This window comes from Mastomys coucha, unplaced genomic scaffold (assembly GCF_008632895.1).
Source record: "Mastomys coucha isolate ucsf_1 unplaced genomic scaffold, UCSF_Mcou_1 pScaffold22, whole genome shotgun sequence".
NCBI classification, from domain to species: domain Eukaryota; kingdom Metazoa; phylum Chordata; class Mammalia; order Rodentia; family Muridae; genus Mastomys; species Mastomys coucha.
This window is the reverse complement of record NW_022196905.1, coordinates 224,321,103-224,343,820: the sequence shown is the minus strand read 5'-3', so window position 1 is coordinate 224,343,820 and position 22,718 is coordinate 224,321,103. Positions and strand designations below refer to the sequence as shown.

General features: G+C 38.4%; 1 protein-coding gene across 7 annotated transcripts in view; it reads right to left on the bottom strand.

The window, feature by feature from the left end:
• Phkb (phosphorylase kinase regulatory subunit beta) overlaps window positions 1–22,718 on the bottom strand; it is a 210,521-nt gene that overhangs the window by 84,853 nt on the left and 102,950 nt on the right. For all 7 annotated transcript variants that reach the window (XM_031340678.1, XM_031340676.1, XM_031340673.1 and 4 more), the window contains 4 exons: window positions 20,771–20,828; window positions 19,612–19,689; window positions 17,252–17,410; window positions 7,170–7,264 (listed from right to left, as the gene is read on the bottom strand). In XM_031340678.1, the coding sequence (XP_031196538.1) occupies window positions 7,170–7,264; window positions 17,252–17,410; window positions 19,612–19,689; window positions 20,771–20,828 (390 nt within the window). The remainder of the gene's footprint in view (window positions 1–7,169; window positions 7,265–17,251; window positions 17,411–19,611; window positions 19,690–20,770; window positions 20,829–22,718) is intronic.

Sequence of the window (22,718 nt, the reverse complement as noted above, 5' to 3'; positions counted from 1 at the left end):
AACATGCAATTCAACTTTCTTAGTTCTGAAGTTTTTGATCAAAGTATTTAATTTTTTAATAGGCTCTCGTACAAACACTGTTGATAAGAAATTGACATGTCCTTTGAGACTACAGAGAGAATTATCTGAAGCTAACATCTGCATAGCCGTGACACAGTCAGCCTAAGGTTTCAGAAACATTTTGGATGCCTTGGCTACTTTAGTCTGCTTTATTATAATAATCATAAGAATTGCTATGCTCTATTAAATTTTACAAACACACACATAGGTAAATAAATTTAGCTTTTTCATCCCATCTGAACAACGTATCATTTGTTAAGCTAACAGAGTTAGTTTGTTTTGTTTCTTTGAAGTAGAAATTATATCTAAAACTGGTTAACTATTTGAGGCCATATTGATAAACTAGCCTAAATAAAACTGAGCCATGTGCAAATGTCCTTAGAGCATCTAAGATTAATAAACCTTTTAATACTGAATAGACTTTATAAAAGAAGGTAGAGGAGGAGAAGAGCTATAAATCACGTTGGAGAAGTGCTATTTTTGCATGGCAGTAAACTCAACTTCCTGCACAGAGGGTCCTCCAGCCATGTGTGCTCTATAACACCCCGCGAGCTACCTCTGTGAATTTACTCAAGGTTCACTGAAGACCTAGACCATTGAGGGGAGCACAGGCTAGAAGGATTCTCATGTCAAATCTTGCAAACAATCTAGATTTTCGGGTGACAACCCTGTGATGCTGGCCCAAGAGCTGACCCCTACCTCAGTAGCCCTAGAGAGGCACTTTGCAGCTAACACAGGGTATAGGTGAAAGGAGGTGAGAATGGCAGAAAAAGGCTGAGTAAAGGGTGGGGGAGCAGCTCGACAGGGAACATCAGCTGTGCAGCAGGAGTTGGCTTGCATAACATTAAACAAACAGGCTTATACTGCCTGCACTCCAGATAGAAGCTCATCAAAGAGCACCCTTCACATTCCAGCACTTGTCAAGGGCAGAGTGATGTGCATTGGAATTGCTTCCTACCAGAGACTTGGCTCGTGACTGAAGCTAGCCAGAAAAAAAACCCTCCCAATCATTGTTTCCAATTCTTACTGGGGAGGAGACTATTTAATGTTCTGAGAATAATCACATTTATTATACATTTATTATACTATAAACAATCAGATAATGAATCACTCTAGGCACATAGCAAAATAACTCCCAGGAAGAAATAGGAACACCACATTAATGAAAATATACAAAATTATTCTAGAAATTATGCTTAGTGAAATGATCAAGATACAGAGGAATGACTATTGTGTAATTCTGCCTACATTATTTGCAAATTCAGAGACAGAAAATATAACAGTCTTTACCAGGGGGTGAAGTGAGGACTAAGCAGTCATTAAATGAGTTTGGTTGTTGGAGACAGACATCATTACAAAGTTTTTAGTATGGACAATGGTGATGGCTTTGAAATATTGTCAACATATTTAAAACCAACAGACTATTCGCTTTGTGAATGGCTAAAATAATGAATATTGTATATATTTACTCTATTTAGAAACTTATGTTAGAAATTGCTGTTAAGATTCAACAAATGATGACAACTGCAGATAAACATGCCAAGAAAGAAGGCGGGTTCCTACATCACACCTGATATAAAGCCTGAGTAAAAGCGGACCCACACCTACACTGTAGGGCAAATACTGCTAAGTTCTTAGGAGAAAAGGTAGGGGGAAGCTTATAATTTTGGACTAGGCTTTTAGACATGACTAAACGTAAAAGTAATTGAAGAAAAATCATGCCTCATCAAAGTTTAAAACTTCTGTACTTCAAGAAAGTAGGATGATACATAGTTCACCAAATGGGAGAAAATGTTTGCAGTCAGATAAAGGAATCACCCATTTACACGTGAAGGATTTTTCTAACTCAACTGCCAGAAAATGTGTGAAAGTATGATTAGTTTTTGTAACTAAGGGAATGTGAATCAAACATAATTAGATATGACTTCACCACCCCCAACACCCTAATGTCTAGGAAATAAGTACCAGTAAGAATGCAGAAAAATGGAAACCCTAGTATACTGGAGGAAATGCAAAATACTGTCATCACTTGGAAGAAAGTCTGGTAGTTCCTTGAGAGTTCACCTGGAGCTTTGAGTATGATCCAGCAATTTCACTCTGAGATAGATCCAAGAAAAATGAAGACACATGTAACACAATGAGTGCTCTTGGAAGCTGGCAGCAATATCATTCATAATGGCCAAAGTTTAGAAACAACCCACATGATCACAGCAAAATAAACCATAAATGTAAAATAACATGCTATTCTACCAAAAAAAAAAAAAAAAAAAAAAAGGGAGTGTTATTAAGTGCTGTCACAGGTATGTCTCTTGAAAACTCAATGCTAAGAGAGAATGTTATTCATGAACTACTACAGATTACACAAGTAGGCAAAACCATACAGACGAAGTGGTTGAGGGCCAACAGTAGACAGCAGTGAGAAAAGGGACTGAAAGCATAGGTTTCTTTTTTTTTCTTTCTAAGAGATAAAAAAGTAAAAACATTTAAAAAATATACAATAAAAATATTGAATTGTACCATTTAAATTAGTGAATTATATAAGATACAAATTATATGGAAACTATTATAAAAATACATACTTATTAAGTCAAGGAAGACAAAAACCCTGTTTTACTCATTAAAAGGCATAAATTATTCATTAAAAAAAATCCTAGAAGTAGGAACAATGGGCCCTGGACAGGTATTTCTAAAGGGCTCTGAAATGGGCAACGTGCCAGGTTGGATGGCCTAGACATCTTAGAGTCCAAATGGCAGCAAAGTGGGATTCTGAGGCCTGGCACTTCCTGGCTGGGCCCTGGAGAGGCTGGTGGCCCAAACCAACAGAGAGATACAGCCGAGGCAACAAAAGAAAGCTTTCTCTTTTACTATAGTAGCAGGGCACAAAAGCACAACAGAGACTACTATGCAGAGTCCAGTCACAGCTTCTCAACTGAGGCAAAGGCAACAGTTGACCACTCACAGTTTTGTACAACTTGGTATCTGAGGGGAGCTCAATATACCTACAATGGCTTCAGAGGGTCGCAGATCTATTCAACCTCTGGTCCCAGTAAAGGGCCACAAAGAAGGTAGATTCATCTATCAGTTGGGCCTGGGGCATAAGGAGGCTTAGCACATAGACAAAGGGTGCACAGAAACTTGAACTGACAGAATTTCTCATCTGAAGTTATGGAGGCTATCAATTTAGAATCCTATCCAAAACCCCTCCACTTCAGGACCAAAGGCAACATAAAAATATTCTCTGACTAAGGAAAACTATGAAACTGGTTGCTGGAAGACTTATCCATAGATAATGTAAAAGGAGGTCTTGAAACAGAAAATCACACCAGAAGGAGAGATGAGTGAGAAGACAATGTGGTAAGCACAGCACATCATCTTTCACCTTAATCAAGTTTTAAATTGAATTTACAACTGAATATGAATGATCACAATTGGACTTGCTATTCAACGACCACAGGAAATATAACTGAATAGTCAGAAAACCCACAGCCTGTCCTCTACAAGTCAATAGGAAAATAACCTACATTACAGTCATCCCACGGCTTACAATTCAGCCATAAAAAGAGTACACAGACACATGCAACAACTGGATGGCTTTACAGAAGTGTTAAATGCTAGCTATATTCAATTATATAACATTCTTGAAGTGAAAACTTATAAATCATAAAAGAGAAAATGCATTGGTGGTTGTCAGGAGCTAGTGCTGAAGCCAAAGGAGCAAGCATGGTTCTAAGATGAAAGTCTCGCAGTGACATGGTGCACAGCCATGATGCTGAGCTCCATGTGCTAAAGTAGATGTAGTGTGACACATATGTGCAACTCATAAAACAAGAGCAGCATCAGCATCAGCTTTCTGCTTTTCACTATGTAATAACAATACACAGCTACTAACACCATAGGAGGAGGGTTCCTGGCAACTCCATGTTCTCTGTAATTTCCTGTAGGAGGTTGAGGAGGGATTCCTAGAAACCCTGACTTACTCTGTAATTTACTGTGGCTATATTTCCCCATATTTCTTTCAAAATAAAATGTTAATTTTTTTTTATTCAATTAATAGCTAAAAATTTTGACTGAGATTTAAAAAGCTTTTTACAATAAAAAAATTAAATAAGTATCAAGAATAGTGAAAATGAACTAGTAGAATTTAAAATATGGCTAAAAGAAGTCAACAGAATACTTGGAGAAAAAAGGTAAGGAATACTTAAAACAGCAACATAGGACAGCAAAAATATAGTCTAGGACAAATAATTTAAATTCTAATTTTAATCAAATGTTATTAATAATGAAAAATTCCAAAGGAATGAAATATGTTTGTAAAAATGTAAAAGACTATGGAGGAAGAGTGTTTACGTGTACTGGAGCCCTGGGTCACAGTGCACCAGCCTCCTCAGACCGTCTGTGATTTATACTTAACACCTGGGTTTCCTCAGAGAGAACAGCTCATGCCTACAAGATTGGCACTCAGTACGAGTCATGGATAACCATGCTGTACATTGCCTGGTTACTAAGCACATTTCTGTGTCTCCATAGGAACAGATGCTCAGCTTGCATTCCATAGAACTTGCTCAAGGTGCCTCTCCATTTAATGGTCACACTCAGCATGTTCTCCCCACACTGAACTATATCTGTGTGTTGTAGTGACAGTTTCAGAGTTTTGGTTTCTTTTAAAAACACAGGAATATTATGAAAATATGTTTTCATTTTGATTTCAGGTGTGGAGATGTGGATCTGCTTTGGACTGTCGGCAACAGCTGACTATGATTTGCCTTGTGCTCTAGTAGAGGCATGATTTTACCAGGTGCAGATAGTTTCTGTGGTTATATGATGTTTGGATTCTGTGCACTTTTCAAAGTGTAAATAAATGCTTGGGCTCCGAGAGGCAGGGTGGGGTGTTGGTTGGTTGTTGTTTGTCGTTAGTCGAAGTTAGTCGTAAGGAAAGAAGAACAATTAGAAATTAGATATCCTGATGGCAAAGATCAAACTTGCCCCAAGGAACTTGAAGCCCATACAGCAGGAAATAGTCTAACCATAATGTTGTCCTCTTTCTGACCCCTGACTTTATTCAGAGTTCTCTTTTCTTCCCCCTCTATTCTTTTTTCTCTCTTCTCTAGTGTTAGGGGGTTGAAATGATGGAAGAAAAGGAGTAGAGAGGGTGGAAGAAAAGGAACCCACAAAGTAGCCAAAAACACTAGCTAAAGTAGTTAGCAAGTTTCCAACTTCTGTGGCCTCTAGTGACCTGTGAAGGCCAGAGGTGGACCTGAGGTCTCCTGACACAACTTTCTTGGAAAGTAGATTTCTCCTTTTATGCATCATCGGCATTTCAGTACTCTGCTTGCTTTTGCAACACCGGGCAGGATTTAGAGCACTTAGTCAATCCCAAGAGACCCTTTTACTCACAAAGTTCAACATGGCCAGTCTCAGCCTAGCCACAGAGCCAACACATCAGCCAAAGAAAGGGCTGCATATCTGGTGTTATTTCTCACTTATGCTTCACCATCTCATTCTGCTCAGCTACAGCAATGGCTTTAGGCATGTCAAGCATGTTTAGATATGGCTGAGAAAGCAGCAAGAGGGCCTTATTTTACAGCCAGGCTGTCAGGGAGAGGGCAATCCCGGTTCCCAGCAGATTTCTATTGGGGATCCTCATCCTCCCGCTCAGAAACTGTCATTAGGGCTGTGCAGATAGACCCTGCTCATGTGCTGGAGAGGAACCGAGTCTTCTGCCCAGAGCTCTTCTCTTAGCTGAGAAGTGGCTGCTTCTAGAAGGCTTGCCATACATATCCCTCTAGCAGCATTAGAAAATAATTCTGACATGAACAGTTAGCAGTGGATTCTCTCTACAGTCCGCTCATACTGCTCTGTGCTCCAAAGAAACTTTCTTGAGTAGGAGAGAAAGAGATGCAAGTATATTGAGTCCTATGAATCACAGAGAGCCTACAGCCCGCCTTACATATGTCAAGCAGGAAAAAAATGAGTCATTTTGCTAGCCATATAGCTATGACATACTTTGTAGCTCTTTCTTCTGCTCCTATACCTCAATTTAAGAAAACATTTAATATATCCTCTAGGACCCTAGAGAACTAGGTTAAGCACATAAAATACCGTGCAAATGACAGTATGAATGTACATATACTCTGAACATAGATGAGTCCTGGAGCTGGGTAATATAGAATTAGATAGACTTCTTGTTTTATATTTCTTAAGTAAACTTGGATACCCCATGTGGGTACAGGTACACATTGGCATAACACTTACACTGGCCTAAGAGAAAGGCCATATCTTTATCTCACATAGGCTAATAGGCCAGTAAAATTTTCTTATCTCACATTAACACAAAGTATTTTTGTTCTTTTAAAAATTTAATATTCATTCATTGATTTTTTTGTGTGTGCATGCATGAGGGTGCATGTATGCATTTTTTAAAATAAAGGAAGCATTTGAATTTGCAAGCATATCAATAGCAAGTGCTGATGCCACTTTTATTAAATGCAGTCTAACTGCCTGGAAACCCAGGCACATGCAGGCTCATTTCCTTTCTCCTCAGGCAGGTTCCACAATCAACAACATTTTCATTTTAACAGTCCTCATTACTGGTATCATTTAATAGTTGAGGGTTTGCTCAAGTCAACATCAATCTTGCTGATACTGCAAACACTTTAGAGTGTGTTGATACAACACAGTCTAAACCCATTGCTTGTAAACATAAGAATTTAAAAACCATTCCCTCCCAGATCATGTCACAATGTGCTAAGAACATCTCTGTCCAGTTATACGGTCCTGTTAGGGAGACATAGGAGGAGATGGGGATGTCAAGCACTGGGCTCTAAGCCATGACCTGCTAATCCCTTCTGTAACATGTCATCTGTCCTCCTGCAAATCACATGCACGGCATCATGACATCTGAAATCACCTAAATCTGGAACCATTTGCCCGAAAGACACATTTTTACCTCCTTATCAACAAATAGCCCTTTATCACAACTTCCTCTTAAATAGAAAGTACTCTTTTCCACCGAAGAAACAAGAAAAACACATTGTGAATAAAATTCCCTCTTAATGAACTTTTAAATGTCTCTGGCTAAATGTAAATTAAGAATTAAAGTATCTCTTTACCTGATTAGAGTATCTCATGCTCACGTTACGTTGATTTTGAAGTGGGACAAAGCGCTGGACAGGGTCAATGTCTTTAGGACTGATTAACTCATCAGCTGAAAAAAAGAAACCAAGGGACATCATCAACAAAGCACAACACACCAAATACACAAACAACACTGAGCCAGAAGAGACAACTCTAGGGCATTTCACTCAACAAGAGAAAAATATCCAGTTTTTTCTCCCAGCACATTCTCTGAGAAACAAGATAAGGTAGGACATAAGATAAATGCAAAGATTGAAACAGAAGAAAGTATATTCTTTCACTACAATACAATAAAACAAGAAGCTCGTGACAAAGGAATTTCAAAAACTAACGAATATAAGGAAATTCAGTGACATCCTCATAAATAACCAATGGTGAAATGGAAAAATCAAAAGAAAATAAGAAAGTCCTTTTAGGACCAGGTTATAGAACCTTTGCTAGCATGCACATGCTTCTAGTTCTGATACTACTCAGGCCCAAACAAGAGGCAGGGGAATAGAAGGAGCACTGCTCATGGGGAAATCATCACCATTTGGGCACATATTAAAGTGAGTCAAATATAAAAGCAATACCCCAACTTCCCATTTTCAGATGGAAATTTCAGGAGAAAATTAAATAAAAAACAGCAGAATAGAAATGATAAACGTTGAAATGAATGAACTAGAAGGCAAAAAATCAATAGAGAACATCAAATCAAAACCAGGCTCGTGAAAAGCTAAAAGATCATACTGATGAATGGCTAAACTGATCTGAAGATACAAACAAGAACAAAGAGCAACAGAGAGAAAACATGCAAAGACTGAGGTGGAAGCACTATGTCCAACCTAAGTGTCATTAGAGAACAATACAAAGACGTGTATGTTCGTAAGCGAGGTGGCCTGGGTAAGACAGAAATCCTGGAAAGACACAAACTCTGGAAAGTAGCTCAAAAGGCACACACAGAAAGAACTGAGCACAACTATAAAAAGTAAAGGGATTGAGACTTTAAACACTCACACACCTTCATACACATCCTCCTTCATATAAACATAGGAAACATACACACACTCATATACACAAACATATACACACACCCAAGCACACACACACAGCCCTACACATGCACACTCATACATATACAAAAACGACCAGTTTAAGGTTTCATTGGTGATATTAACCAAATATAAAGAGAAATTACATCAATCTTTCACAAACTTTTGCACAGATAAAAGGGTAAACATTTTCTAGTTCACAATTGCCAAGTTATAAGGAAACTATAAACCCAAAATTCCTACAAATATACACACATAAATTCTTTTTTTTTTAATTTTTATTTTTAGTGACAAAGGTTTCTCTGTGTAGGCTTGGCTGTCCTGGAACTTACTCTGTACACTAGGCTGGCCTTGAAATTATAGAAATCCGCCTGCCTCTACCTCCAAGTGCTATACACAAATTCTTAACAAAATGTTAGCAAACTAATTAACATACAAAAGAAATTATACACCAAGATCATATAGTATTTACCAAACAAATGCAAAGACAGTTTATAACAAAATATCAATTATTATAACATAACATATCAATATAAAATTCTTGTTTGTATATGCTGTCCCAGGGACAGTTTTGAAACTCAGGCTAGAGACTACATATACAAATTAAGTAAAATAAAAAGCCACACATAAGTGCTAAACTGTAAGCCTGTTAGAAGTAAGTTTTGTTGACTTATATTTCATACATGTTTTATTCTTTTATTCTTCAAAAGACACTATTGATAAAGTGAAATTATAGCCCAGTGAATGGTAGAAAATAATATCAAACTATGTTCCTAAAGTGACTTATATCTAGAATATATAATGAGCTCTTATAAGTCAACAATGATAAGAATTCAATTTAAAAGTAACCACATAACTAAATTCCTCCAAAGAAATTACCAATAAACAGATGAATAATTGCTTAGCAACATTAATAATTTGGGGAATGTTAAAAAATACCCAAATGAGATACCAATTCATACCTATCAAGATAGCTATAATATTGATAACAACAATTTAAAACAGTTAAGAACAAAACTTAGTAAGGATGTAGAGCATGTAGAACCTCAGAAATTGTTGGCAGGAAAGCAAAAGCATGCCACTGTGGAAAGAATCTAGAAAAGTTGCTCAAAATGTTAAGACATAAAAGCTAGCTTATGACCAATAATCCTTTACTACACATATATCTCATAGGAATGAAAAATGTCAAATAATTCATATGCGAAAGTTCAGAGTAGCACCATTTATGATAGTTTCCAAATGGAAACAACCCCAATGTTGAAGCAGAGCAGCTGTGATTGGTGGCCACGCCTTTAATCCCAGCACTGCAGAGGCAGAGGCAGGGAAGTCTCTGTGGAGTTTAAGGCCCACCTAGTCTACAAAGGAAGTTCCAGGCTAGCCAGGCCTAATATAATGAGACCCCATCTCCCAAAACAAACAACAGATGAGGTTGGCCAAGACATAATTGCTTATCATCAGGTCAGACCATAGCACTGTATGAGGTCTGCTGTGTGTAAAAGGCCAGCACCAGTCTAATGTAAGATGCTGTTTCAAAAACCCAAATTATTATCCAATCAACTAATTAAGTGAGGTTGTATTTATATAAAGGGATGTTCTCTGCCATAAAAAAGAATAAAGTGCTGATATAGGATTCAAAATAGATGAATCTTGAAAACAATATGCTGGAGAAGTCAGACAGGAAAGGACATATTACGTGACTGAGTTTATGGGATGTTCAGAGCAGGCAACAGCAAGGAGTTTAGTGATGGCCAAGTACAGGTGGGTCTGGCTGGCAGGTCAGTGGCTAGAGGAAAGTATGTGATGAAAATGTTTTGAAACTGAACGTGATGATGACCACACAACTCTGGGAATAAAGTAAAGCAACTAAGTTCCCAGTAGATAAAATGCACAGCAGAAGAATTATAGCTCAATGGAGGCATTCTAAAATGTGCTCAGGTTACCATGGGAAGAAGTGCATCTGCCCCGCACTGTCACATTTACCAGATACAGAATTTGAGAACAGTGTTAAGAAATGGCATGGCCAAGGAGCACTGGTGAGCAGGTATCCCAGCATCAATCACAGTGCACCTGGAAGCCCTTCCAGGTGGCAGTCCTTGTGGGAACTTGTGATAAAGTCTACGCACTATTGGACATGGTTCTATTTGCATATTATCTTACATGTTCATGTGTGCACATTATCTTGCTTATGTCCACACACCTATACATGATTAGTTAACTTTAAAAAATGAAATCAACTTCCTCTAAAATGCATAGGCACACCCTATATTACAATCAGCCTAAAGAATATATTCATTAAATTTTTCATCTTTAGTTCTACCATGATCATATAAAAACAACACCTGCTGAGTTTGCTATCAATACGTTTATATCCACAGATCCTTTATTTATTTATTTATTTATTTATTTATTTATTTATTTTTAAGAAGGACATTTCATTTTCCACAATGCTTTAGGTATTGTGCTTTTAGGTAATAAATACTTCTGAAAAACAGACCAGGGAGGTAATGATTGTAAAATGATCTGCAGCTTTGGAAATATTTTTCCATTATAGTTCTATTTTGTGATAACTCCCAAGCACAACTGTAATTTTGTCCAAGAAACAAAATCACCAAAGGATATTTTAGTAACTCCTTGAAATTCTTAATAATAATATGAAAATATTCCTAACAGCAGAAAAGACAGCAAAGGTAAGAACCCTTAAAAGGTGAGTGCTAAGTTCTTAGTGTTATTGGAACACTGAGCATCTATTAATTCTAACAACTTGTTCTTTTTCAGAACACAAATATTAAACAAATTGTTCATAGCTAACATATAGCAGATGCACTTTTATTTAGAAAAAAAAAATTGTTTTCAAAACCAAAACCAAACAAATACAAGCTCACTGCAGCAGTCATTTACATGTGAAGAATTTATTCATTTCAGTTTTGCTTATGATGCAGGTTGCTTTGTATACCAATCTTCAAAAAGAGCAAGCTATTTGCTTAGTTCATTAATATCATCACTATGTGAAACACTTTCCACAACTGACAAGTACTTTATATTTCACTGTTATTCTATAGAAATGAAATATGTAAATGATGACAGATCAATTAAGAAAATCTATATACTTAGGAAATGTAAATGCTAATCTACTAAAATAGATAAATCATCTGGTTAGTCAAGTCCTTGAGAGAATTATTTGCATTTCTTCAGGCACTCTTGCTACTGCTTTGTGTATCTGTGCATTCTAATTTATACAATGCGTATCCAGAACACCACAGGCTGTGTGCTTTTCCCTCATGCCTATATCCTCAGTACCTGGCACAGTGCATTTACCCCCAAAAGTGGAACCTCCCAGACTGACTCAATAAACAAAACAAACTGGTGGCATTAGTATGCATTGAAACACTAACTATTGTTATTGCATTAATTACCATACTGGTAAAAGTGACAAATATCCTTAAAGGATTAATGACAACACACACACACACACACACACACACACACACACATACAAAATCATGATTTTTATCCCCCGGGAGACAGAGGTATGGGTCCTTAGGGTGCAAGTTCAATGGCACGCATTTTCTCATGAACAGAGATGAGCATGAAGAAAATGTGAACGGTTAATGACGGAATATTTTACATTACAGTGTACAATGGACAAAGAGGATTGGCTTTCTACAGTAACAACACAGTGCTCACCCTCAAAGGAAATCAAGTATTTCCGGGATAGGATTGTAAGTGAGGATGCAGTGAACCGCTGCCCTAGAGCACTTGGTGAACAGAAAAAGTTTATTTGGTAATCAAACTGCTGGGGCTGTCTAGGGTGGGCTGGGGCAGAGAGTAGCCACTGGTGGGAAGGGCCTTGCCAGGTTTACAGTGATGGGGTGCTGGTGGTAGGGTGTACATGAACCTGAACAGCTTGGGAGTCAAGAGCAGGGAGAGATAGGATGTGGACCACAGCAGCCTAGTGGCCAGCATGGGGATTCTGAACTGCAGTAGGCTCCTTTAGGTTAATCAGAAACTAGATGCCCACTGCCAGTTAGTTAGCTATAGCTATAGGTGGTGGAAAGGGAAGCAATGGGTTTTGTTTTTTTTTGTTGTTTTTGTTTTTTCCTGATAAACAGAAACTGGCTTCACAAGATTTTGAGGAGTTCTGAGTTTTGTTTCTCATTTCTTCTGCTTATTTGGTCAAAGTCCAGCCTAAGCTGAGCCCAGATTGTCATTTACGACACTGTCAGTGGCACTGCCACTTAGGGAGCCTGCTTTGAACTTAACAAGGTCCAAAACACAAAGTCCTTAAAATACAAAGGGTAAACTATTATTTGCATTTTGCAAGCAAAAAAGAGTTTACAAAATATACCTTGACATTACCTCAATTAGTTTTGAGTATCAAAAAGCAAAGCAAAAAATGATTAAGATATATAATAGAGGCTAGTAAAGAGCTTCCCATGCAAGCATGAGGACAGGACCTAGGCTTGAACCCTAGAATCAACATTTAAAAAGCCCGGTATACATGTGCAATACCAACGCTGGTAAGACAGGGACAGAAAGATAACCTGGAGCTTGAAAACTGCCATTCCAGTATGATTCTCCTACCCTAGACCTGTGAAAGACAATATCGCAAAACAAAACAAAACAACGACAAAAACCAAGGTGGAGGACTCCTGGGTACTGACACCCAAGATGGACCTGCTAGTGGTCTCCCCTAGCAGGCACCTGAATATGCATTTGCATATGTTCTTTACAATCGTCCTAAGACCCATTAGAAACATTAAACATGAGTCTTTTCTGTCAAATAATATAAAGCTTGTGCTTAGGACAAGGAGTTCGAATCTTTTTATTTCCCTCACCTAGTAATTTTTATCCCCACCACCTCATAAAAAAACTTATTATACAAAGCTGCTAACATCCCTAAGCCATGCCTCTTCACACCCCACCCATACATTCTCAGATTAAAGTGGCTGACCCTTCCATCTTCATTTCCAATGTACTAATTCTTTCAAGACTAGCCAACCAAAAGAGGGTAAGGTTCAGCTCCCAGCCAACAGGGAGAAGACACAGTTACCACCTATGTTAGAGTAAAAACCAAGTGCATTTCCTGTCCCCCTGGTGCTGATCTGTTTAGGTGAGCAAGGCACCCACCCTCTTCATCGAAAGTACGAACCCATGGCTCCAGATACACAGGTAGCGGAGAATGGCCTGCCTTGTGTGACATCGGTGGGAGGGGAGGCCCTTGGTCATGTGGAGGTTTGATGGCCCAGTGTATGGAGATGGTGGAGGGGTGGGGCAGGAGAGGGTAGGTAGGTAGGAGAGCATCCTCACAGAGGCAAAGCGGAGGGGAGGAGAGGGAGGTTGTGGGATGGGGGGGGGTGTCTTATAGATGGGTACCTGGGAAGTGGGATATCATTTGAGATGTAAACTAATGGAATGATTAATAAAAAAATAACAGAAATAAAAAATATATTAAATAAGTAAAAAAAGTGAAGTTGAGCCTGGTGAAGACACTTCAGTTGCCATGGTGGTCTCTTTCTTTCCCCACTGCCCAAATTTACTTGTGCAACTAAGGCCAATCAAGGGCAAACTATTTCTTCCTGGTAAAAAGAATAAAATCTGCTTCTAGCCCTGGTAAAGGTGTGGAGTATAATGTCCTCTTCCTCAATTCATGAAGCTGAGCATTTCAACTACCTGGTCAAATCATCTGTTCAAGGGACAACCTTGAAAGGTTCATTAAAGCCATGCTAAAGAGATAGGAAGAATAATTATCCCTTTAATGACATATATAATTAATAATTTGTTTTCCACAATCCTGGCCCTTGGTATAGTTTCCTGTGGAACATCCATGTACCTCTGCTGAGCCAGCCTGGTTGTCTGAGTCTTGACTCAGAAAGACCTGTATCTTTTCCTTCTTCTGTCTCTTTCACTCTGAGCCTGACCTAGGCATGCTTCATCTAATACATACGGCTCTCCCTTTCCCCATCTCCTTCTCTGTCCTCCCCTTCACCTCCAAAGTTCCTCTCATCCTTGACATTGAACTGATAATCTTCCATGTGGCCGCTTGCTGAGCCTCTGTGCTAAACATAACAGCATAACTCAGAGCACAGGGTCTTCTCCCTGCGTCTCCAACCCCCTTCTACTGCCTGCTGTCTTGTTTTTAATAACCCTAATAAAATTATCCTCAAACTTCCTTCTGAGTAAGTTCTTCAATTCTTTCATTAATAAGAATCTCAAAGGGGATCCTAATTTCTTTGGTAACACTATTATACCAAAAGGGAATCAATTTTTAAAATATATTTTTACCTAGACTGGTGAACAGTGGCTAGCAAGAGCTCAAGTATCTAAAAGTACTCTTATAACAGACTGGAGTTTGGTTTTCAGCACCTATGTGAGGCAGGTCCACGAGGCAAGCTGTCTCTCATAGTCAGCTTATAAATGAAAACAAGATACAAGTTAACCTTAACCACCCACACAGAATGTCTTTTTCAGAATAACAAGACCACAGAGGTTTCAGATATCAGAAGCACTCTGCAGACTTTGGAATACACCCTCAGTTATAAACTGTGTCATTCTGGGTAAGTTATTCTCCCAGAGAAGCAATGCGGATTTCTTAGGATAAAAATTGTGTAATTATAGTGAATTGTAAATTATTGTGGAGCACTGCTCAGGCTCAAGGCACATAGCTTTCTTCACACTACAATTTGCTAACTAATACATTTGAGATTCATAATTTTTATTGTCAACTTGATCAGATTAAGAAATACTGAGAGCACTACAGAAGTCAGTGTGGAGAAGTGAGAAATACCATGTGACACCTATACCACTCCTAGGCGTATATCCAGAGAACTCTATACACTACAGAGATACTTGCTCATTCACATTCCATGCTGTTCTATTCACAATAGCTCTGAACAACTCAACCTAGATGCCCAACAACTGATGAATGCACAGTGAAAATTGTATATATATAATAAAATTTTATTCAACTATATAAAATGAAATTTGCAGGAAAATGGATGGAACTGGAGATTCTGTTAAGTGAGTAACCCTGTCCCAGAAAGACAAACAGTGCATATTTTCTCATCTGCAGACCCTAGCTTTGAGTTTTCAGATTTGTATGTTCAATCTGGAGTGTCTGTAGAGGCTAGGAAGTCAGAAGGTGCAAGTCAAATAGATCTTAAAATATACCATATGAATTAAAATACACATATATAATTTACTTATTAAATAGAAACTCTGACTTTCTAGAAGTTTGTTTTCTAAGAAAAAGGATATATTGTAAAAAATGAATCGTTTTCTGAAAAAATGTGAATTCAGAAAACAGCATACATATTATCTTTCTTAATCACTACAATAAAGGCACATAGCTCTGTTGCATAAAATTCACTTAGGGATACACATAGCATAGCATCCTCAGTAGATTTCAGTAGGATAAAAACTGATCTGAATTAGTGAAAGTCAGAGTATTTCTAAAGATTCACTTTGCTATTACTGTCATGTAAAAATACTAACTCCAGTTAACTGCTTATAAAATGTCATTGTGAAGGTATGAAGCTGAAGTTTCTTTAATGAATAAATACAACTTTATTAATAAATATGGTATCTAGAATCTTATGAACATCCATGGACATTTGATGGGTTATAAAGAATTCAGGGCAGCAGCTAATAACCCAGCCTGTAAATGCTCACCCTGCACATGCATTAGTATGATAGGGATAGGCATGGTGGGGTACAACACAGTTTTCCTTCTTCCCAGATGGAAATCCCCATATGGCTTCATGAAATGTGCCTCCTGCATGTTCTCTAACATGTTTCAGAACTTTGGTAGGGAGTTCAGAGCATTTCCTGCTTGTTTTGGCCACTGAATAGAAATGGAAGCATGAATTTTACATTCCTGTTTACATGAAAATGCCACCTATGTTAACAACCTACACACATTCAGCACTTTGATTTGGAATGAGACTGGACACGATTTTTCTGCTGAGGGAGAGCATTCTTAACTTCCTCTTTTTTAAAGGCCAGTTTTACAAGACCATGGGGAATGCAGCCAGTTCTGCTTCTTGGTTCATCAGCTTTCCCCAGGGCCTTTGAGAGGTTACCACTCTTTCCAACTGCAGCAACTCCAGCCTCACCTGCACACGTGGAACAGGAGGCTTGGGAAACACATAGAAGAGAAGAGAACTGGAAAGAACATCCGTTTGAGTTGCTTCCCTTGCTTTTGTTTGCTCTTGTGTAACATGTACAAAACCTCAAACTGAACCCTGGGAATTCAGCCTCTGAAATCTTCAACCCTCATGGATGATGAAAACAAGCCAAAGATGATCCCTCTTCCAGCACAAACACACGTTTAAATATAAGTTCTCAAAACTACAAAGACAACACTATTACATACAGTGAGAAGTTTAGATTTTTAGTTAGATTGATTCATAATCTGTCACACACAGATTCTGACTCTAAAATGACAGCCTTTTTGATAAAAATGTTACTAATACTAGACATTTTATATATGGGATAGGAAGATGCAGAGAAAGTTGATTGTCTTTGTTAAATTTGTTCATGCATATTGCTTCAGTTGTAGAAATAGCTGAAGAATTATTATTCAAATAATTATAAATAAAGAGTTTTATTAAGCCACTAGGTGAGAAAGAAAATTATCAACATATATTTACCGGAGAAAAAAAGAACTTTCATAGATAACCATATGGTTTACTGAAGCAATGATCAAACTAATGCCTGCTAGAGTAAGTCAAGAGTAAGTCAGGAATGTTCTCACATCACACAAAAGCAATTATAGTTTTCATAGCCTTCTGCTAGAGGCTCCAAGTTGAATGCAGACACAGTCAAACACAGTCATAATGCGCTCTACTTTCTGGAACTGTTGGACATCATTGACCCCTTTGCAATCTAGAAACTCACCAAAGATCTAACAGTGTGAAGTTCTACCCAAATCCAATTCCACCCAAAGGAAAAACATAACCCAAGATATATTTAATCCTAACAACTTGATAACAGAGAAAGAAAATAGGTTCCGAATCCTCTCCACTTACCTAGGAGTTTTGCAATGATATAAAGAGCTTGTCCCCAAAGAAACAATTTCCCATCACGGCCACAGTTACTTGGAAACCGCTTCTGACTACCAGGGTTTCTTTTTTCATATTCTACAAAGTCAGCTGGCACATAATAGTACTTTGGTACAACAGGATATCCTACAGAGTTAAAGACAAAACAAAATTACAACAAAGCAGTGTTCTTCCCAAATTTCTCCTTGAAGAATCCGTGGGGACAGGACAGCAGGGACAGAGGAGCAAACAGCAAACAGCAAACAACTTTGGGTCTCTCTCTATGTGTGTGTGTGTGTGTGTGTGTGCGTATAAAATATATATATATACATATGTGTGTGTGTGTGTGTGTGTATATATATATATATATATATATATAGTATACAGATATTCAAAGCCATAAGAGAAGCTATTTTAAATAGGACTAGCCTACAGAAGCACTGTAAATGATATTATTTAATCTTTAATGAAGAATTATAATTTTGAGGCTTCTGTAAGTACAAAAAAATCCCTATTTATATATTAAGCCCATATTCTACAGTTCAGTATCTCTGAAGAAAAGAAAAAACAATCTTTTCTTAAAACATACCTTTTAAAGCTGCACCTTGCAGAAATTAAATCACTATTTAGAAGATACCTTGCAAGGTGCAGCAGACAGTTATTTTGTAACAGCAATCCACATTAAACTTAATTTCATAATAAAATTAATCAAGAACTTCGAAATTAGGCTGTGTTCTTCATGCATGAATCAAATGTGATATATGTGTCTACACTCAGAGAAAGGGGTTATGATCTATGGAGAAATACTGTCAACACCACCCTGAACATGAACCCATAAAGTAGAATATGATAGGTAACCACTTCCATGTGTCCATAATCCCTTCCTGAATACTAAAAGGCCTGATTCCAGAAATTTCAAATATTTCATTATTGCATAATTATTCAAGGAGACAAATACATATTGAAAACACAACTCCTTTAAAAATTTAGCATTAATTTTTAATTTAAAAATCTTCATCCATGAAGATACCACAACTTTTAATATTGCAAACATTGAAACGGTGAAACAAAATATGAAGTATTTAATTGAAGTATTCCTGGAATCCTGTGTGCACACACATGCACACACGCACAGGCACACAGAGTCACAAACTTCATGTGCAACAGGAATGGGGCCCAGTGCTGGGAATTATTATGCATTATGCCCATAAGACTATGCATATGTTTTGACTAGCATATTAAAATTTAACTTACATACAATTTTTAAAGCTATCCTCATAAGACTATAATTCTATTAATATTTCCAAACCCTAAAGATATCTAGAATACTGCCCTTGAATTCCATTGGGTATTCTACAATTATGCTTTTTTATAGGCCCTGCTGGTGCTTTAAGCCAATATATTCTTACTCCTAAGATTTGGCATTTTGACTATTTTTAAAACATTAAACCCATCTTCCAAGAATGACATCTCAGTAAAAGGGCAAACATCAAAATATAATGCTAAGATCCCAAGATGCACCTCCTCCAAAGAGGAGTCTAGAATGCCCAGTCAACGTTCCTGCCTTTAGCCAAGAAAAGTCAGCCCTCTGAAGGTCTGCGGCTTCATTCACTATGTTGGCTAGTCTTATGTCAACTAGATACCCAAACTAGAGTTACCTGAAAGAAGGGAACCTCAAATGAGAAAATGCCTTCATAGACGGGCTGTAAGGCATTTTCTTAATTAGTGATAGGAAAGGGCCCAATCCATTGTTTTGTCCCTGGGCTGGTGGTCCTATATTCTATAAGAAAGCCAGTTGAGCAAGCTAGGGAAGTGAGCCATCCCTCCATAGCCTCAGCATAAGCTCCTGCCTTCAGGTTCCTGCCCTGCTTGAGCTCCTGTCCTGATTTCTTTGGATGATGAGTAACAATATGGAAGTGTAAGTCAAATAATTCTTTCCCTCCCTAACTTGTTTTTTGGTCATGGTGTTTCATTACAGCAATAGAAACTCTAACTAAAACATTCATTTATTCATACAATTTTGATGGCTTGGCTAGAAACTATACTATACCACTATACAGAGTAAAGGAACTATACCATAAACATCACCCAATGTTGTCCATGTGCAAAATACCTCAGTATCACCACAGCCATGACCACCTACATTCCTGACCATCCCTGACATGCCTAATGAACTACTTTTGTAAAACACATTTGTTAACCTAAATTAATAGAGATTATTCTGATTTCAGTTGAGGTCTCATTTATTTTTCAATCTAATTTAAATGAATCTTATGAAGGGCTCTTACACACATTTCAAATGAACAAGGAAACACTAGTAGAAAGAATTCTTGATAAAAGAACTGTACCTTCTGTGGTCTGGTGAAGCAAAGGTGTCAATAGGTCTTGATATTCCTTGACTTGTTCAAGATTACCTCTAAAAACACCTAAAACATAAAACACAAAACTCAACACTGGCTGTGATTAATAAGCAAAGATTTTCCCTTATAAAAAACTTCTAAGCCCTTTAAAAAATTATTGTGCCAAAGTTTATGTAAATGAAAACATAGAACTAAAGAGAAATGTAAATATGTACGACATTTATATAGGAATTGATTTTTGAAAGTCATGTTAGCATTTAGAATTAAATTCTGAATTAATTGAAAATTCACTAATACATAAGCATTAAAAAGCATAGTCAATATCATGATCACAGAATTCATGACTTTTATGATAAGCTTTTCTTTATAAGTATGTGCAAGATACTGGCATCAATATTAATGACTTCTAGGTGGTGTAAGAAGTTCTTTAAGCACATGGAAGGTAAGGACAGAAATCTAAGGATGTCCTCTGACTTCCAATCCTGTGCTGTGGCATGCATGCCTCTGTACTCACAAGAATTCATGCACACACATCATAAACACATACACATACATCATATGCACATATATGTGAAATTTCTTAAAATTCTATAAAGATTTGACATTCACTCAAAAGCAGAACGACATAAAAATACAGAATTTTTACCATCACTGAAGTCTAATTTACATCTAGATGAATGGAATCATTCATTTCAGCTATTTTTATTATTTTTATTTAGTGTGTTTGTACATGCATGTTCATGTGAACACTCAGGTGAATATGCATGTGTGTGCTTGTGTGTGGAAGTCAGAGATTGACACTGAGTGTCTTTCTTACTCCATCTCCAACACTAAGACACAGATGTCTGAGCTGAGCCTGGAGCTCAGTGTCTTCCTTACTCCATCTCCAACACTAAGACACAGGTGTCTGAGCCTGGGGCTCACTCATCTGGTTAACTGCTTGGCTAGTGGCTTCAAGGACCCACCTATCTCTGCCCCAGCACTGAAAGTATAGCCATGTGCTTTCCAGGCAGGTGTAGGCAATTAGACCCAGGTTCTCATGCTTGCATGTCAAGCACTTTACCCATGGAGCCATCTGCCCAACCTGTAGCTATTCTTTAAGCCACTCATAGTCTGCATCTTAAGTTTTAGGAAGAAGTTTGCTTACCATCGATCATCATGTAAAGGAAGAATATGGGAAATTCACATTCAATGCCATCAAACAACTAAAAGAGAAAGCAAAACATTAAGATTTCTATTAACAAACTATAGAAACTACATTTTAGGTTATATGCAAGGGACATATTTATAGTAATAAATTCAGCTTAAGACTGATTGTTCTTTATGTATTTTTCAGAACTTTTATTCAAAAGCTCATTCATTCAACTCATTAGCTAGGAGTCAGTAAATGAGTGACTGTTACTTCATAACTATAACATTGGTACTGTTATGAGTTGTACTATAAATATTCAGATTATTTGAAAATGTGACCCCCAAAGGAAGGAGATCATCACCCACAAGTTGAGAACCACTGAGCCAGACAGAACACTGGAAAGAAAAGTTAGACATTTTGCCCCAAGAGGCTCACAGACTAGTGAAGAGGCTGGTAAATGAATAAATAACCATGGCATAGTACACATTGTCCATACACAACACATCAGGGACATAGATTAAGAAACATCTGATTCTATATTGAGCATTAGGAAAGGGTTATGTGGCAAGAAAGCAGCTAAAATGATACACAGAGCAAAGAGTAGAAAGGACAGTCTTATGAGGGACAGAGCATGTTAAAGAAGTTATCACAATTCAGTAACTCTAGAATGCACAGGGGAAAGCAGAAGAAGCTAAAGCCTGGCAGGTGAGTGAGAAGATGCTCAAGACCTCCATGACCAGGAGACTCAGAGGTCAGTGGACCAGTGGACACTGCGAAGGATCATGACCAGGAGAAATAGAGGTCAGTGAACCAGTGGACACTGAGAAGGATCAGGAGACATAGAGGTCAGTGAACCAGTGGACACTGAGAAGGATCAGGAGATGTAGAGGTCAGTGGACCAGTGGACACTGAGAAGGATCAGGAGACTCAGAGGTCAGTGAACCAGTAGACACTGAGAAGGATCAGGAGACATAGAGGTCAGTGGACCAGTGGACACTGAGAAAGATCAGGAGACGTAGAGGTCAGTGAACCAGTGGACGCTGAGAAGGATCAGGAGACGTAGAGGTCAGTGGACCAGTGGACGCTGAAAAGGATCAGGAGACGTAGAGGTCAATGAACCAGTGGACACTGAGAAGGATCAAGAGACTTAGAGGTCAGTGAACCAGTGGACACTGAGAAGGATCATGACCAGGAGACGTAGAGGTCAGTGGGCCAGTGGACACTGAGAAGGATCATGACCAGGAGACGTAGAGGTCAGTGGGCCAGTGGACACTGAGAAGGATCAGGAGACATAGAGGTCAGTGGACCAGTGGACACTGAGAAGGATCATGACCAAGAGACTCAGAGGCCAGTGGACCAGTGGACACTGAGAAGGATCAAAAGACATAGAGGTCAGTGGACCAGTGGACACTGAGAAGGATCAGGAGATGTAGAGGCCAGTGGACCAGTGGACACTGAGAAGGATCAGGAGACTCAGAGGTCAGTGGATCAGTGGACACTGAGAAGGATCAGGAGACTCAGAGGTCAGTGGATCAGTGGACACTGAGAAGGATTAGGAGACATAGAGGCCAGTGGACCAGTGGACACTGAGAAGGATCAGGAGATGTAGAGGTCAGTGGACCAGTGGACACTGAGAAGGATCAGGAGACTCAGAGGTCAGTGGACCAGTGGACACTGAGAAGGATCAGGAGACATAGAGGTCAGTGAACCAGTGGACACTGAGAAAGATCAGGAGACGTAGAGGTCAGTGAACCAGTGGACGCTGAGAAGGATCAGGAGACGTAGAGGTCAAAGAACCAGTGGACGCTGAGAAGGATCAGGAGATGTAGAGGTCAAAGAACCAGTGGACACTGAGAAGGATCAAGAGACTTAGAGGTCAGTGAACCAGTGGACATTGAGAAGGATCATGACCAGGAGACGTAGAGGTCAGTGGGCCAGTGGACACTGAGAAGGATCAGGAGAC